The sequence below is a fragment of the Pan paniscus genome, chromosome 18 (genome assembly GCF_029289425.2).
Source record: "Pan paniscus chromosome 18, NHGRI_mPanPan1-v2.0_pri, whole genome shotgun sequence".
Taxonomy (NCBI): domain Eukaryota; kingdom Metazoa; phylum Chordata; class Mammalia; order Primates; family Hominidae; genus Pan; species Pan paniscus.
Window position 1 is genome coordinate 85,994,445 of NC_073267.2, and position 19,887 is coordinate 86,014,331.

The 19,887-nt window shown below is 36.4% G+C and overlaps 1 protein-coding gene across 2 annotated transcripts in view; it reads left to right on the forward strand.

Moving 5' to 3' along the window:
- CNTNAP4 (contactin associated protein family member 4) overlaps positions 1-19,887 on the forward strand; it is a 619,686-nt gene that overhangs the window by 333,248 nt on the left and 266,551 nt on the right. The window contains exon 1 of one of the 2 annotated variants that reach the window (XM_003829549.7): positions 41-523. The exons of the other annotated variant lie outside the window; for it this stretch is intronic. Coding sequence (XP_003829597.4) covers positions 439-523 — 85 coding nt within the window. The 5' untranslated portion in view covers positions 41-438. Of the gene's footprint in view, positions 1-40; positions 524-19,887 lie in introns of those variants that run through there. 2 annotated transcript variants of the gene reach the window in all.

The following is a 19,887-nucleotide window of genomic DNA, read 5'->3' on the forward strand; positions in this document are numbered from 1 at the left end:
GGAGGGAGCCCCAAGGAGGCCCACGAACGGGAGGCCGCGCCTCTGGGTGCAGCGGAGCTGGAGCGCTGTTGTGTGTTTGGAAGGAAGGATGCTGCTGCCAATTTGTGGGACCGCTGCTGCGAGGAGTGGGCGTGGCCTCGGCGGTGTGGATGCTTGTTAGGAAAGATGCTGAGTGCTTTTCAGTGAGGAGTCAGGGAGGTGTGTGTGAGAGAGAGAGAGAAAAAAGAGAGAGACAGAGACGGGGAGAGAGAGAGGGAGAGAGAAGAGAGGGAGGAGGGAAGAAGAAAAGACGGAGGGAGGTGAGGAGGAAGGGAGGGGGAGAGACAGAGACCTAGAGGGGCTGAAGACCCAGACAGAGCTGGCAGAGCTACTGAGAACAGGACTGGAGCGCTCTGAGAGCCTCTCAAGATCTTTTGGGGGAGCCCAATAAATGTGAACATGGGATCTGTCACGGGGGCTGTCCTCAAGACGCTACTTCTGTTATCTACTCAAAATTGGAACAGAGTCGAAGCTGGGAATTCCTGTAAGTATACAGCAAATGATTTAAAACTTGCGGGGGGCTCTCTGCAAAACTTTGATTCTGTTGGTTTGATGATGATTATTTGCAGCTGGGATTGCTGCAAAGCGTATTGCTGTAAACGAAGCATCACTTAAAAATCTTGCCAATGTGACCGGTTAACACTTGTCTCTCCTCTTGGTCTGGTCAAAATAGGCAAAGTGTCATTTCTCTTTTTGTCTACTCGCAGAATCTTACCCTCTGGTCTTTGAATATTCATTGAGAATGCCCAAGTTCTAGTAAAACATGAAATTAGCATCTTATCTGGGGAATAGCCTGTGAATATCTTCATTTCTTCTTTTTTAAAGAACTACTGAATTTTATTGGAATTATGTCTAAGAGGAAAACAACTGGCAGACTTTACATTATGCTGCATTGGCTTAGATTTCTGAAGTTTGCAATTGGGCAGACCAGTAGCTGCCTGCATCTTTAAAATGATGCAGGCTAATAACTGAAATGTACTGCAGACTTCAAGAGCACCAGCACTGGCTGAGGCGAGTCTCAGTATTAAGAGCTGTGCCTTCGCTGCTAAGAGAATGAGACTTAGCGCTCTCCGGAAAGAGGAGCCTCTTCCTACATTTTGCTTAAAGGAAAACCAGTCAGGTGGTCTTTCAAAAGTAGGATTCCTTTGTGGTTGAATGCTTAACTGCATAAATTTGTAATTGAATGTTCTGATGAAGTAGAACCTATTTAGGGAAGATTGAAATCTTATTTATAATTTAGATATCATCCATAATAATTTGGCAGACTCCCTTCATCCACTCTTTATTAGAGATAGAAAAAGTTTTAAAAGCTATCTTTGGCTTAAATTCTCTAAATGGGAGAATTTTCCCCTCCTGATTAATGACAAACAAGCTTGGCAAATACAACTTTTTATTTTTTTCTTGGATTTTAAAGGAAAAGCTCATTTGCTTTCCAAGAAATGGCTATGAGGCCTGTCCAGGAATTTATGTTGCTGCTGTATCATCAGGCTTAGATTTGGGGAACAGAAGCAGTAATCAGGCATTTGCTATGGCATATCACTTCACTGTGCTAAAGAGTTCTGATGTGGGAAAAACATGACAAACTCATGGGCACAAGTCAAATGTCCCCTCACAGTACCTGGCTCCCGTGATTTCGTGTTTCAGTTCAGAATGGGCTCATTTAATGTCACAGGGTATCCATCACTCTGAAAGAAGGAACCTCACTTCAGGTGCTGCACATCAGATTCAACTTTAGTTTGAGTGTTGTGATAATCTCATAAGTCAATAAAATGTATAATTTCACCTAGTCAAAACTTGGAATCTTATAATGGTAGCATTTGACAAACATTGCATCATACAAGCAAACAATAACAACAACACCCACACACAAATGGAAGTTCTGTAGAAAAGGCGTGAGTAATTCATCTTCCAACCATTAAAGTTCAACCAAAAAGAAAAGCACTAGAGGTCACTCTTACAATGTAAAGCACATCACCCCAAGCATCCTTCCCTCAAGAAAAGCAGAGCTTAAATCTGGCCTGTACTCCTTTCAGTCTTTCCACTAGACTGCCTGTAGTTGGGTTTAAAATACATTAATCTAATTATTTGGGTGGCTAGTTGTTTATGTTTGTTTGTTTTCTTGAAGCTGAATAAAAAGTGTAGGGTGTACATCAACATTAAATAGCTTTCTTTTGCAATATATCTTCTTAGAAAAGAAAAGGTGCTGAAAGAGATCTGAGGAGAGTATAATATTTATGTCTGCTTGGCTCTGGTTGGATCCCTCACTGACACTTAAAATTTCAGTGCTGGTTCTATATTCTTTCAGCCTTGGTTTGTTAAGGAAGTAATCTAATGCTCTTTTAAACATCTGATGAACTTGCAAAACCTATACGATTTTTCATTATAAAAAACATTTAAAGTTGGAGTTCTTGCTTACCATGCATGTGGAGTTGACTGTTCTTCAAGTGTCAAAAATAAAATGAAATGACCTTATATAATTAAAGTTGCACTTAGTAATTTATTGTGAATATTTTGACAATATGATTTGCAGCAGTATGTGTAAAAGAAAATATTTCATTTCTCAATTTCTGTTTCATTTTTTAATATTTAAGAAGTATTTTCTTTTTGGAAGAAGTAAGGTCTACTTGTACCAAGTGATGGTGGAAAGTATTTGATATATTTCATCCTTTTTGGAAGAACAAGTGTATATATGTTTCCCAGCAAGACTGGAATTTAGTGTAAGGACAAGCAACTATCAACCAGCATATGCATTTCTAAAGTATTATAATGACTCCAATAATTCTTCTGGACAAGACTTTATATTAAGAAAAAGTGAGTCAGTCTTGACTACCAATAGGAATATTGGAAATAACTGAGTATAAATAAATAAAATTAAAGGACTAGAAAGACTTTTCCCCTTTATTTATAGCTGATGAGCCAGGAGCAAATCTGTCATCTACAGAGTCAGCCCAAGGTTGCCAGTTTGAAAGCTTTCATGGGACAGAACTCTGCAAAACCAGTACAGCTCAGGGATTAGGTGCACTTTAATTTGAATGTTAATTGATCCAATTAAACAGCAGGGAAACTTTATATTAGAAGGATTCTGTTCAAAGACAAACATATGTTCACATATATGTATATGTGCTCATTTGTATATAGGTATATGTGTATGTAGATATCTAAACTACTAGACTCGTGCTCATTTGTATATACGTATATGTGTATGTAGATATCTGTAAACTACTGGACTCATGTGCTTGCATATTTTTGGTGGCCCTGTTAAGTACTTATCTGTCTAAAGATGAAATATGTTGAATGAACCACGTTCTCTGCCTACTAGTATCCTGTCTGACATTTCAAAAGCAGTGGACTAGCCATAATTTTTTTCTCTTTGTTCTCATCAAGATGAGCTTTTACAATTATATTGAAGTGTCCCTTCCATCAAAGTTTAGAGACGGATCCTTGTAGAAGGGTGTGCTCTTTGAGAAGCTGCACTGGCTGTTCTTGGTTTCTTTGCTTGCTACTAAGAGACGTGCATTAAGAACAGAGACATTTCTCTATTTTTTAATTGCTCTTATAAATCCAGTTTTTGAACATTAAGACATGGTTGAAGATGGGGTCAACTTACCCCAAAAGGAGGAATGGGTACAGTAGTAAGGCTGATAAGAGTTTGCTTTTATTTTAACTCTTGCAGATTATGTGAGGGAGGCTCTCTAGTCACTGGTATACTGAGCCCTACTCTTGAGAATAATTAATGCTCCCCAATGACTTAATTAGAAGTTAACATCTCACTGTGTTCTTTCTTTTCTCTGATGGAAATAAACGCTGTATCTGATACCTACCCTAAAAGAAGCACTGAAGGATAGATGAAGGCAAATTGCCTAAGTAGATGATCACTCTTGTGGGCCCTGGGAGACAGCTGGACAGATTCTCACATTGGTAAAACTCAACCTTGTAATTCTTTCTAGAAGCTACTTTCTTTTCCTCCCCCCACCGTATTTATTCCTATAGCAGAAAATAACTAGAATGCAATAGTAAAGTACTGATAAAATATAATTCTATGAGGCAATGCATAAATGGCTAGCCCCTATAAAGATCAGCACGTACTTTGACTCACTTTTCTAATAGCAATGGTGATTTATTTTCATCTATTCAGTCCATTTTCTCCACTTCTTATTACATGCATCTCAATAATCTCCGATAAAGGCAGCCTCTAGCTCTGGAGATAACGTGTCTCATGGGCCAACATGGGGATCAAACATAACTTTCACATAATACCTGGTGCTTACTCTAGGCAATAAAGATTATTGTCTTGTAAAATTAATTTGGGAATTTATATCATATATAAGCAATTTCTGTATTGGAGCTAATGAGTATATCAAGATTAAATTGACTTTTGTTAAAGAAAATAGATTAATAGAATTATATAACATCTATTGTAAGATAATAAAATATTTAACTCAGGTTGGTAAACTGTGGCCCATGGGCTGAATCTGACCTACTAGTAGTGACTGTTTTTGTATGACCCATGGGCTAACAACAGTTCTTCCATTTTTAGCTGAAAAAAATTAAAAGAATTGTTCATGGTAAAAAATAATTATATGAAATTCAAATTTTATTCTTCCACTTATTAGTAAACCTGCATGACAAAAATTTCTACTCAAATATTAGTATTATATTTTGAATGTTATCAATTAAATTTTATTAAGATTGTTTACCCTCTTACTATGTAACTACTTACATAAGATTCTTTACTCTCTGGCACTTTATATAAAAAGTTAATTGACCCCTATTTAAATAATATACAATAAAATGATAAGACATGAAAAGTGTATAAATTATACTTCTATGATAAAATTTAGTCTTAATTATTTAGCACACAAATATATACTTGCAGAGTTGTGGTACTGAACGCAATGCTATTATTGCCAGGAACTGTAACAGAGGATATCTTCAAGTTAATGTTTCCTTGTATGTTTTTTCTTAAAGACTTTATTGTTCAAAAATCTTGATATTTCAGTGGGTATAAATTATTTGTAAAATTCCCACAGTTTTAATCTCAAGTGGTCTTGTTAGGATAAGATATTTGATGAAATATATAAGTAATATAAGTTCAATGAAGTATATAAGTAGTATAAGTTCAATTAACTGTACAAGTAATTGCAACTTAGATATTTTGAACAAAAATTCTGCTGTTATTTTACATTTTCATGAGTATAAAATATTCCACTCTATCTTAATCAGCAACTTACATTTGGAATCAAAGATCATATGAGGAAAATGTTTTTGATAGAAGAGTATTTTTGCTCCTGTGACTTTTAAAGCAACAGCTTTCTAAAAATTCTGAAATTGGCCAACTTTCTAGAATAAACTGAAAAATAGATTTTCATTTAAGCACTGCCCACTAAGAGCTCATGATATTTAAGCAAGTGATTTTCACTTACCCGTGTCAATAATAAATTTCTGGGTAAATGATTTGTGTATTTGAAATTGTATTTATTTTAGAATTCCAGGAACTGATCTTTGGCCCCATTTTATTTACGCTATACTTTTTCCTACAGTTTTTTGAAAAACTAAATTAAAAATATGATGTAATATCATTTAAAAACCCATTTTCATTTTTTCAGTTTTTTTCAAAACAAATGGTCACTTGTTAAAATAGTTTATTTTTTCATTGTATTGTTTTTAGTGGTTCAGCTTTAAATGAAGATTTCTAAGTCTCATCAAAAGGCCAATTTCCAAAAAGAAAATAAACCCCCCCACCAAAAAAACTAGGATGGTCTCAAAGAGCTTAACTGAAATATGACTTTCTCTGAGTGTCAAAGGAATTGTGATGAGATTCGTGATCATCCACTGTAAGTACACAACGATTAGGGATAATGACATTGGCATTACATGGCTTTGAGTTTTTAAAAATAGAATATCAGCTCTGCTCTACAAATACCGATTTTTCTTGATTAAATACTATGTTTAAAATTTAAAGCTATTCTACTTCAGATTAAACAATATTGAGGCCTTAATATTGTTCACTAATGAATCATATGACCTTTAGGTTGCCAATTAGACCCAGGTTGTTTAAGAAATCGTTCTGTTATAAAGACACATGCACATGTATGTTCATTGCAGCACTCTTTACAATAGCAAAGACATGGAATCAACCTAAGTGCCCATTAGTGATAGACTGGATAAAGAAAACTGGTACATATACACCATGGAATACTATGTAGTCACAAAATAGAATGAGATCACATACTTTGTAGTGCCATGGATGGTGCTGGAGACCACTATTCTTGGCACTAACAAGGGAACAGAAAACCAAATACTGCATGTTCTCACTTATAAGTGGGAGCTAAATGATGAGAACACATGGACACATAGAGGGGAACAACACACACTGGGGCTTTTTGGAGGATGGAGAGTGGGAGGAGAGAGAGAATAAGGAACAATAACTAATGGGTACTAGGCTTAATACCTGAGTGTTGAAATAATCTATACAACAAACCCCCATGACACAAGTTTACTTATGTAACAAACCTGCACTTGTACCCCTGAACTTAAAAAATAAAAGTTAAACAAACAAAAGAAGTCCTTCACTATCCTTTAAAAAATATTTTCATTTTGTTTTCACTGACTGAAAGTTTACAGAATGATCTAGCTCCTGAAAACAGTAGGAAGAGTAAGAAAAATGTATCCAACATTGTTATGTGCATGTTCAGATTGTTAGTTGAATATATCTGATGAAATATTAAATCATGCAGACTTTGACCTGATTGTCTTCCATGCTCTAGTGTTTCAATTATTATTTATAGCTTATTTTTCATTTTTATTCATTCAATAATTTTGACCTCAACTTTAAAATTTATCTATAATCATTGAAATTATATTTTTCAAATTAACTAGTATGATAGGGAAGGGTTGACCCATCACAGTGTATGTGGTTAAATAGGAGATGTTTCCTATACTGTTGCATGATGTTCCTATGTTGTAGGTGGTGGTGGCATGCAAATTCTTATAAAATGTATGGATGATTGTTCTCATGGGTATTTCAGTTAGGAATATTTAGGAATACTCTTTAACAGATTTTCAAGAACAGGTCTTGAGTTGTAGCATCGAATGCTAATATCAGTTTGATTTTGATCACTTTGAAAAGAAAAATCTCAGAAAGTGAAAGAAATGCCCCAAACCTCATGCAGACAAAAATTACAGAGTTTTGGAGACCCTGTGATTAACTGAAAACACTGAAATGAAGTAGTTTACCCAGTAGATTAACATTGGAATTGGAAGGATTCAGGGTTTTAAAAACAGGGTTTAAAATCTTAAGAAATAATAGTTTACCCATAATTTTAAGTTACAACAAATTGTATATCTAAATAACAAAAATGTCGTTGACTGTTCAATTGTCTTCTGATATTTTTGGGGAAAATTTTGATGTCTAAGAATTTAACATTTAAATTTCTTCCATGAGCTCTTAAGCTGTGATTGTCTGTGTATTTCAATTAGATATGCATGCCTGTATGTGTATGCATGCATTTATTTGACTTTTGAAACTGGCTTTCCTTGTTTTTAATCTATGATTTTTAGGCTCTCCAAAGTGCTGATTACTTCAGGGGGCTGATGGCTCTGTGTTGGAAAAGACCAATCTGACATATAATTGCACAAGCAAAGATACTTTTGTTTCTTAATTGACTTTTGGAGGACAAAGATTTTTTCCATAATGTCTTTTGTTAGGGTCTTCATAGTTAGTTCATAGTTACTAACTATAGTTACATAGTTCTGTAGTTAGTGAAAAGCTACAGAACTGTGTAAGGATAAAGAATGTACTTGCCAAATGCATTACAAGTTATCATTATTGCTTGAGTTTGCCCATGGAACATTGGTATTTGGAAGAGGAAGTGGATACGCTTGGGTTTTTTTTTTCCCCTCCTTCCAGTGAATTTTCATTATGGTTCATGGAAAAGTGGTACTCTAGTAATAAAATTGGGAAAATAGCATAACAGGAGGTAAAAATGAGCCTGTTTATGTTACAGTTAATGAGTCATTCCAATGTAATAATTGGAGAAGTGAGTGAAGCCTGAAAACATTTGACATTTTAAGTAGTTCAAAATTAGTAACTATAAAATTTTTTAATGCCATAAGTATTTAATAGAGCAATGATGAAATTTATCTCCAAGGTTTTTAAATCACAAAGGAAAAAAATGGTGTGATATTATCAGTTGGCCTATAGCTCTAATTGCTTTTTTTATTAAGTACCTCTCATTACTTGGCAGTGCTCTAGAATAAGATATTATGGGCTTCTAAATCGTAAAAGACATATTTGTTTCTGTAACCGTTTTGTTCCCACTGGCAATTATGATACTTATAAATGGGGTCATAGCTTGATATTACTTTAAAAGCACCATGTAAATATATAAATTCACCTGCCTTCGTCAATTACGTTTATTGTATACTTTTTAGAAAAATTATAACCTGTAATTTCATTAATGGACTTACTCTGCAATTATGACCTACGGAAGTATTTTTTTCAATGTCCTTTGAATAAGGACACAGATAAACTCTCCTAGCAATTGGTTGTAAGCCTTAGGGTTGATAGTTGCTTGGATGACCTTGAACAGACATTTGATTCCCTTGGCCCACCAGAGACCCCCACATTTTCCCATCAATATAAAGCAATTGCCTTTGCTATACCAGGCCCAATAGAGGGATTTCTTGGAAAATCTGAGAAAGTCAAATTTCTAGGCTAATAGCTTTGCTCTAAAAAGAGTGCATGTAGATTTATATCTTTAAGACTTGTCTTCAGTTTTCAAAGATACTATGTATTGGTATTTTAAAATCTGCTGGTCAGCAGACGACTGACCAAGGACAAAAAAGGAACTAGATTGAAAGTGGTCTTTAAGGGAAATGAGTTGCTGAGATAGAATTATCAGTGTGTGTGTGTGTGTGTGTGTGTGTGTGTGTTAAGATAACTGTGGGTGGGAATTGGAAAACAGACCATTTTGGTAGGGGAAATAGAAAGCATTGCCCCTAGGTGGCACATTTTGAATTAAATAGTGATGGGATGTAGAATAAGATTGCTTCTTATTTGCTATCCATACCAGAGTAGTCTCCAGTATGCTTTTAAACCAGTATGTGGGATTACAAATTAGCAAGAGGTCTTCTTGGCTCTAGTTTAAATTCACCCAAACAGAGAAGTGATATTACCCTTTTGTGATCTCAAAGATGTTTATTTTCTAGGACTTGGTGTAAAGACCTCAGGATCCCCGGTAGTTAACTCAACTTCTCCTCCCACCCTGGGTGCTAGTCTTTCTGAACCTAGCAATGAAGCAGAATATGTTGGGAGAGATTTTGGCTTAAAAATCACTAGATAAATTGAAGCATAATGTAACTCCTGAAGACAATGCGGTAAAGTGATACGGGTGGCAAGAGAAGGGCATGATAAACAAAGTTGAACATTTTTTCACATCATTCACTTTTATCTCTCAATTTTGGCTGATTTTAAACAAAAAGAATTTATGTCCAAGGCAGAAAGCTGCAAGAATGCTTAGTGATCCTCATAATTAAGGATTTATAATACATATTTACATTTGCCATGTTTTAGATGTTTAGGACTTAATTAAAAGAACATAGTTAAAATAAAAGCAATTCTATCTAAATTGGTGATGAGGGAATTCTATGCAAGGTTATAAAGCTGCTCAATTAGGCTCTTTTGTTTCATAGTTGTATGATTTCTGTGCTTATTTGAACTGTTGTACTTTAACATGACAACTGTGTCACAATCCTGTTAAGAAAACTTCATGTTCACATACAGCTTCATAACACTACCTCTTAAGTATCAAAAGATGTAAGCTTTTCTAAAACAAATATACAAAAAATAGCAATAATTTGGGGAAAGAACTAGGGTACATTTAAGAAAGCAAAGAGCAAACACTGTAGATAAAATTTAGTTTCTTAAACTCCTAGCATCCTTTATCACAAAATGAAACATGATAAAACAAAACATTTCATGGTCAAATACATACTAGAGGAATGGAAAAAGAAGGCTAATGTAGAATTTTAGCTACTAAAAATAAAATTGTGATCACCATAATTTGCTATGCTTAACACGCAAAACAGCCTGATTCATTTTTTTAACCTGTTCTCTTTGTAAATGATCACATTGGTTTCTTGGAAGCTTTGCTATATGCTTGCCTATGGGATAGTTTCTTTATATTTATGTATAATTGCAACATGAACCAGATTAGCATGAAAGTATGTAGATAGTACCATTAATCACTGAAACATTCTCTAGAGAAGATGTCAGGAAGTTCTCTGTTTTTCTGAGTTAGCAAAATCGAGCCTCCTGTGATCATTTTCCTTTTTCATTTTCCTGGATATGAGGATGATCTGGCTGTGACATCTGTCATGTTAGCGATGGCCAGGGTTGATTTGGCTGAGATGGCTGGTAAGGCAGCTGTTCCCTCTTCCTTCCTCACTGCTCCCTGTGACCCTGATTCACTCCATTTTATATCATACAATATTTTACCTACTACACATATTATTGTAGTTTTAGGTAAGCTTGACATAATGTACTGTTATATTTCACCAAAGGTATAGATTTTAAGAAAAAGCAAGTTTTGCCTTGCAGCTATATTTCATTGTTAGGCACATCCAACATTAAGTTGAGGCTTATGAACATGGCAAACAAATGTCTTCCTACTCAGTATTTGCTGATCTTTCCACTTTTGTCTGTCTTTACTGCTTGATATAGCTTGGCTCTATTTCCCCCACCCAAATCTCACCTTGAATTGTAATAACTCCCACGTGTCAAGGACAGGACCAGGTGGAGATAATTGAACCATGGGGGCAGTTGTCCCCATACTGTTCTTACTGTTCTTGTTATAGTGAATGAGTTCTCGTGAGATATGATGGTTTTATAGGAGGCTTTCCCCTTCACTTGGCTCTCAGTCTTCTCTTGCCTGCCACCATGTAAGATGTGCCTGTTTTGCCTTCTGCCGTGATTTTAAGTTTCCTGAGGCCACTCTAGCCATGCAGAACAGTGAGTCAATTAAACCTCTTTTCTTTGTAAATTAGTCAGTCTCAGGTATGTCTTCATAGCAGCATGAGAGCAAACTAATACACTGCTTTTTCTTCTTCAATCCTGGTGTCCCCTGTGTCCTCTACTCTTCATTTCTTGGCCTTTGCATCTGTTGTTCCCTTTGTGTAAATTACCCTCAAATACTTCACTCTAAAACCTCTTGGAAAATGTCTACCCAAAACAAGCGTCATCTCCTTTGTCCATGGAGTCTCACCACCTCAACTTTAATCATTCTCTAGCAGAAATTTCATAGCACTTCAAATGTTTGCTTATTCCTGCCCTGATCATAGACTATCAAAATGGATTTTTTAAAAGTTTCCTTTGCAAAACTGAAATTTTTGAAAGACAGAAGTATTATGTTAATCACTTCAGTATCTGCAACATCTAGCACAGTGCCTGGAATAAAGAGCATATTCAGTAAATGGGAAAACAATACGTTGATGGATGATAATTTGTATTTTTTTTCAGTTGAAACACCAAAAACAGAGAAGATGAACAGAATCAGGCTAGACAAATTGGAAAATTGTGTTATTTTGGTGATTTAAATGTCCTTTTTATTTAGGATCTCATTCATTTTTGCTATCATTTTAAAACTTTGACTTTGTATTTAACTCTATTCCATTTCATTTCATTAGGTTGCATACATATTCTAGTCTGTCATAATCCATTATGGTACATATTCTCCTGGTCAACCTATTCTTACTATTTCTCACTATCTCTCTTTTCCTTTCCCTCTCACCTTTTTAAAAAAAATTTATAGCAAATGTAATTTGATAGGCCACTACATCAAATTATTTTGGATTGAGGACTCTCAATAGACAAACAAAAAATACATCATGAGTATAAAATAAAATTGGAACAGCATCAGCTACTTCCAATCCATCCTCATGTCTTCCTATGCCTGTAGCACGTGCCCGATCATCTCTAGCAATTTGAAAGTAGTACTGAAAATTACTCTCCACATTACGAGAAGAAATTTTCAACTCCATCCAGTTTGGACTTCAAGTCTTTTGTATTGGTTTTTATTTTCCATTTTCTCTTTAAAGACTTTTCTCATTCACATAGGGTAGAAGAAAAATAAAATTCACTCTCTATTTTTTCTTTTCATTATTAACTTTTACAAAGGAGTGTGACCACAGCCTCCTTGCCCTTCTTTTGCCTACAAACATATGCAAGATGTTTCTTTTCATTGCCTTTAGCAATTTTTTTTTTTTTTTACCAGCATTAATGAGTTCCAAACTTTTATTTTCCTCCTGTTTTTTTTTTTGAGACAGAGTCTTGCTCTGTCTCCCAGGCTGGAGTGCAGTGGCACAATCTCGGCTCACTGCAACCTCCGCTTCCCAGGTTCAAGCAATTCTCCTTGCCTTAGTCTCCCATGTAGAGACTACAGGCACCTGCCACCATGCCTGGCTAATTTTTGTACATTTAGTAGAGACGGGGTTTCACCATGTTGGTCAAGCTGGTCTTGAACTCCTGGACTCAAGTGATCCACCCGCCTCAGCCTCCCAAAGTGCTGGGATTACAGGCATGAACCACCGCACCTGTCCTTATTTTCCTCTCTTAATTGCATATATGTTCCTTTTATTATTTTCTGGTAAAACCCATCACTTGTATTTAGATTCTGCTCACGTTTCATCCTCCTCATGGTACACATTTGTGATTTTTATTGCCAGAAGTTTATAGTCATAACTTTTCATGCATGTTGACATATGTTATCATTAATAATGACAAATATTCCTTTTGCAGTGGGCTCTGTGGACTCCAAGGTGGTGAAGTGTGCCCTGTCTTATTTTATTCTCACACAGGCCTGTGAGACAAGTGTTACTATGATTATTTTACAAACTAGGAAACAAATTTAGAAGGTGCTTCCAAAGCTACTAAGTAAGGAAGAATAAAAATGAGGCTTAGACCCAATGACTCCAAAATCCATTGTTCTTTGAAATGGAAAGTGCCCATCTTCTCCCTGCATCTGTGAAATCTCCTCTCCTGAATATCAAAACCACACATGCTCATTCTCAAGGTTCTCGCTCTGGCACGATAGTAAATTCTAGGAACCCATATACCACATATGCTCATTCCTTCCTCTTTTTTCCAAGGATCTGTCACTTTCATCTTAACAACAAGCCCCTTTTGATTAGTCAGAGTGAACTGGCAGGCACTCGCTCATGTAGATAACTAACGTTTTCTCCTCTGAGTGTACACTGTCCTGCTTGCTTCTTGGTACCCAAAGACCTATTCACTTCCTCTAAATTCCTTCTTTGAGTCAACAATTTCAAGAACAGGGTAAGTGGTTGAAACAGCCTAAATCACAAAGAAAATCCAACTCCTTTCTGCAAGATTGCAGCACTGCCTGACCAAGGCATTCTACCAGTTTTGTTCCTTTCCTCCATAAAAGCTTCACTCCTTCCCCATGTTCAGAGACATATTCCCTTTGGTGCCATATTAGTCTTCTATGGCTGCCATAACCAAATACCACAAAATGAGTGGCTTAAACAATGTACATTAATTTTGTCACAGTTCTGGAGGCCAAAAGTCCATCAAAATGCCATCTAGGTTGGTTTTTGGTGTAGCCTCTCCTCCTGACTTGCAGATGACCACCTCCTTGCTGTGTCTTATGTGGCCTTTCCTTTGTGCACATGGGAGAGACAGAGCGATATCTCTGGTGTCTCTTCCTCTTCTTATAAGGGGCCAGTCTTATTGGATTAAGGCCTCACCCTTACAACCTCATTTAAACATAATTGCCTCCAGTTATGGCCCTCTCTCTGAATAAAGTCACATTGGGGATTAGGGCTTTGACATATTAATTGTGGGGGGGGGGGCATAATTCACTCCATAACAGGTGCTCTCACTGTTGCAACTGTCTAAATTACATGCTTTTTTTCAGTATTGGGAAACAATTTTTGAAAGTTCAACAGTAGATACATTGCTTTTACAGATTAAAACTTAACAGCTGAGTGGAGTCATCCTGAAGTTGAATCCTGGTTCAGTGCATTGCTGAGATCAATGGCATGGCATTCTCATCCATCAGCCACCATTGCCTGGTGGACATGGGGGTACCACTATCTATCCCTTCTTTTTCTCTTTGCTTTTATCTGCACCTGGTGCTGTCTAGGTGCCTCTAGTACCCAAGAGTTTCTGATATCCCAACATTTCCATAGCCATTATCACAAGTATTATTTTATCCCCTTCCAAAGTACTTTCTTCTGTATGTTACCCAGCTCCAGTTGTGCTGTGATTTGCTCTGTGTGTTTCTCATATCCCCTCCTCAAAAGTGGATTGTGCAGTTTGTTTTATCTGACACTTTCCCACTTCGTAATCAGTAAATCTCAGTACACACAGCTCCTCCTCCTTCTTCCTGTGATACATTGTATGCTTAGTCAAAAACAAACAAATAAAACATAAATAAAGCAAACAAACAATAATCTTTCTAGTAAGTTTTGAAAAGTCAGTTTAAAATTTATCATCTAATTTTAAATTTGTAGAATGCCCTCCACGAATTGGGAGCTGGGACAGATGCTTGCCATACATTATTTCAGTCAATCTTAGCACAGCATCTGTTCATGCCCAGTGTTTTCTCATACGCATGCTTTCCCATCCTTTCCAGTGCATTTCTCTTGTGGCTAAGTAGCCTTTGGATTTATCTTTTCAAAGGTTTCACAGTAGCCCATCAAGTGGATATACTTTTATTTAAACATTCCTCTATTTTGAACTCATTGGTTGTCCATTGACTTATTTTTTGATTTCTCAGTCTATCAGCATCTGCTTGTAGTAGTATATGGCTCCCTGAAGATTCTTGTATTTCTCTAATATAACGGTATCTTAACCCATTTGCAAATGTCAATGTCATGAACTGTTCAATGTCATCCAACTTTGTCTTGCAAAAGTCCACATTTCTTTTGGAAGGAGAAATTTGACGTTACCACTGTCTCCTTGCACCCCTCCCCTTCCTGCTCAAGAATTTATGGCACTTAAAGATAATTCCGTGCCTCTTCGAGCACTATCATTTGTTCAACCATGAACCTGTGGTGGTGGGTACAGACTGTCATGTATGACGGATCTCAGAAGTGCATCTGTCACCCTCCAGGAAACCCCTTCACTCATCAATTGGTCTTGTCATTTATAGGCACAGCTGTCTCTCCAGCCCTCAGCGGCATTACCAATCTTCCCTACATGTGTTCCTCTCTGGAGCTCAGTGCCTGTGGCCTCTGATGGGCTGCTGCAAATGCAGGTTTTCGGTTGTAACCATCAGCCTAGTGTCTTATCCAGAGGCATGATTTACTATTTACGGGTAGGACCTCCTAACTGCTGTATCATTCCTCTCTTGGTACTGATTTTGATTTCCTTCTGGCATCATAGAGTTTTCTGTCTTCCTTATCAAAAATATTTTTTTTCTGTCTTTTTGAGGGAAAAAAAGGCATCTTAAGAAAACAGACTAGTGTTTCTCAATACTTCTACTTTCTGCTTATCAGGGACAGCAACCTATATTTAATGAACATCAAAATGAAAAAGAAAACACTTCAGATTTAGAATTTTGAATGAGAAGTCTGTTTCCATTGCTAAACCAGAACCAGTACTACTTAAGCCAGTCTCCTGGAGAGTGAATATGATTCTGTAAAATATCAAATATGCTTTTGAGTAGTGCTACTTATTAATTCTAGCCTCTTTCAAAAAAGAAAAATATCAGAGACTTTCAGGCCACGTTTTACCTCACTCTTTCTTAGACTGTTAACCCCTATACACCTGTATAGCCCAGCTCTCTTTATAGTTATGTCTGAAGCTCTTAATATTTCTTTTTTCTTTCTTTCTTTTTTTTTTCTTTTCCGGAGCCTCACTCTGTTGCCAGGCTGGAGTGCAGTGGTGCAATCTCGGCTAACTGCAACCTCCACCTCCCAGGTTCGAGCAATTCTCCTGCCTCAGCCTCCTGAGTAGCTGAGACTACAGGCATGTGCCATCACGCCCAGCTAATTTTTGTATGTTTAGTAGAGACGAGGTTTCATCATGTTGGCCAGGATGGTCTTGATGACCTTGTGATCTCGTTTTTCACTATTCACAAGCACCTTTAAGCATTTGCTCTATCAAACAAAGCAATGTGATCGTAATTTTAATGATATTTTCTTTGATATAACAATATTTATGAGCTGTTTTCTAGTTTTCTTCCTATCTACCTGTCTATTTACTTGTGTATGGTTTACACAAGTAACAAAATATTAAGGGAAAGTGATTTCAGAGGGAATTAATTAATTTGTTCTGAAATGAATTTCTTCTTAATTTGTATAATCAATTTTTAGGTGGATTTGAGTGACTGCACTTAAGGGATCACTTGACAGAGCATCTCTTCATAGTTTTATAGCTCTTAGCTTGGAACTTACTGGACATTGTTGAAAATAAAAGAATTTAATCACATTTCATATGCTAGGCAAAATATCAGGTGAAATAGTACAAGCAAGTGGCTGATCTTAGAGGTGCAAATCATGGCATCTAAGAACAAGCTGCTTTTTTTTTTTTAAAAAAAAGGATATAATTGATGCCCGTGACTGAATGTAGCATTTTTAGTAGTGTGGTTTGAACCGAGAATTGTATTTAGCCTTTCTCTTTATGTTCTACAGTCATTTCCTAAGACATCCATTCTTCTCAGAGCAAGAGAGGCAAACAGAGAAAGTCCCTGTCTGTCTATCTAGTTTCCATTTCAGGGACACTTCTTATTTCTAAGTGGACTTCCAGTATGATATACAGAAAATAAATTATCAGAGATTTTGTAGAGCGAGTAAAAAACCCACTCATTCAACTTCTGAAACAGCTACCTGTGAGTTTCTTCTTCTAGTCAGGGTCGTGGGGTACAATGATAAATGTGTCTCAATCCCTGCTATTCAGGGACCCACAAGCAAATGGAGAAGATAAAAAGTAACTCTAACAAAACGCAGACTGTGATCCATACTACACTTCAGTATAGATTCCTGATCTAATACAATTCTGACTTATTTGGTAACCTGTGTGTTTCCTCTCATTTCTCTTAAAAATCAATAAATAACCAGTAATATCACTAGAGTTGACATCAGATGGGTTTTTATATTTTTCACCTACCTATGAAGTGATAGTTTAAAAATGTATCCCCAAGAATTACACTGGCTGAATATGTTTCATGCTAAATGTACTCTGTAATAGCACACTTTGGGACTCTGGTTATTTTTCCATTGACACTGATGATTCAGTGAATTATATCTAAGAAAGAAAGAAACTAAATATGTTAAAAAATTTCTTAGTAAAATATTTTTTACATTCCCTGGATAGTTTTGGTTTCATACACTCACTCTTCTCTGGGTTGGGCTATTATTCATTCAGTCTATTAAAGTGTTCCAAAACATAGTAATTTCTGCAACTTCTTGGGGTTTCACCTTACTCTGCTCATTTCATTCATTTATTCACTCAACAAATAGTTAGTAAGCCTCCACATTGTGGTACCTGTCATTACACATGTCTTCAGCACCAGTTTTCTTGAAATGTTATTATGGTCTCAATCAGTAAATTCTTGCTCACAATTGAGAACAGAAGTTTCGACTCTCAGATACACAATGCTTTTGTGACCACATTTTATGCTGAAGGTTTTGCTTTTTCCTTAAGACAAAGTGTATTGTATTGTTTAAGGTGCTTATAAGGGGGCCGGTGTTCTTACAGGCAATGTGCTCAGAGGCTGTGTTCTTACAGCTCACCCTGGCTTGAAGCTCAGCCTTGCCACTTCCTGGTCCTGTAGAAAAACAGCACAGTGTGGTAAGTGCAATGAGGGAGAGGCATACACAATATTTGGAGTGGTCACAGGCAGAACATCAGATGTGAGCAGTGGGAGTCAGTGAAAGGTGTTTACTGAAGGATGAATAGGACAGCTAGATGAGGAAAGAAGGCGGAAACACATGCCCATCATAGCGAGGTCCACAAAAGCATGGAGTCTTTGAATGCACCACAGTAGTGCAGAAGGACAAAAATGTTCAGAAGTGGCCAGGTCGTGAGGAATCCTGTAGGTAAAGCTAAGGACTAAGGATCTGATCCAGAACCTTGGGGGGTCATTTTATTACTATAAGTGTTATGCATGCACATGTGTGTGACACTGATTAGATTTGCTTTTTATAAACTTAAAATTCTCAGGAGGGTGAAGGATGGGAATGATAAAAAACAGGAAATGGAGTCTAACTTGAGTCCACAGAGACTAGATATTAAGCTGGTGAATTAACTCCTGTAAAAAGTAATAAGAGCTACAGAAAAACAGAGACAGTGACAATGCTAATAAAGAACAGGCAACAACAGACTTGTTCCACATGAGCATGGAGGACTGACAGCACGTCATAGCTGTCGGAAAGTAGTGACACGTGAGAGCAAGGAGTGGCCTATTCAAGTTGGTGGCTTTTGCTTTTTATTGTATTACAATAAGTGTGCTTATATCTTCCAAAGGATGTACTATGCTTTTTGTATGTAGCTGCTTTTCTTCTGAATAAGAATTTATTTATTTATTTTTTGGGACAGAATCTTGCTCTTTCCCCCAGGCTGGAATGCAGTGGTGCAATCTCAGCTCACTGCAGCCTCTGCCTCCCTGGTTCCAGCGATTCTCCTGCCTCAGCCTCCCAAGTAGACTAGCTGAGATTACAGACATGTGCCACCATGCCCAGCTACTGAATAAGAAATTTTAAGTATGTTCATTTTTTGAAACTCTCTTCCTAAACTTCTCTACAAAGGATCATATTTAAAAACTTTTTTGAGATTGTGTATGATTTCTACAATGCAATGTTTGAGGAATATGCCATGGTAATGTATTGAGTAAAATCTTTCTGAAATAAGGCTGATACAAAATGTTTTCTAACATTATGTATTGTTGCATTTTAATGAAATATTTTGCTTTTGGCAAGAATAAGAATTTATCCTGAATTGAAGGTTTCATAGGTAATTCTTCCGCAACACAGAGCTTTATAATGTTTTCCTGCCTTCCATTCAAATACCTATCTCCACCCCACCCATTTGACTTAAATTGTAAAGATTAAATACATCTGCCTTATGATAGAAGACTGAATTCCTATAGCTGAGTTATTTCAATGCTTTGGGAAAGATACATTTAGGGCTTATGTATTTATCATTGGATGTGTAAAAAGAGAATTTGGTAAAATGATAAAATGGAAAAGCAAGTATAAAATTTTATAATGTGTTCTTCAAGTTATATTCAGTTTAATTAAGCAAACATTTACCAAGTGGCTGCCGTATTGAAGTATGTTCTAGAAAACAGGCATATAAAGATATACAGATGCTGATCTCAAAATGGACGAAAGAGAGAGGCAGAGAGAGAGAGAGAGAGAAGAAAGAGAAATGGTATAGCTAATCATGATGGTACAAATGGTACTACTTTTGGAAATTCCACATCAATTTGAATCCAGTATTTTTGCTGTATCTAAGGATTCAGCAGCCAAAGATGAATGCTATTGAATTATTGACCATATATGATACTCCAAGCATTGAGAAGAGCTGAAATAATTGCCCCTTCAGAGAGCTTTAATTCTCCAGTGTGTTCTGTAGCATTAAATCTTATGAGATTTAAAAATCCATGGCAGGAAACATTTGAGGCTTTCAGTTGCTCTCCGTTGGCAACTGTTACATTTTTAAAATATGCCCCTGGACATATCCAGCCATGAAGAAAAACCCAGAAGGTTTTCACTCAACGAAGTTGTAAGGAAGTAACCTTTAGTAACTTATAAGTGAGCTCAAAAGACTTAAACTTAAGAGGGAAATCTCTTTTTCAAAAAGTGTTTTAGCATTTTGGACAT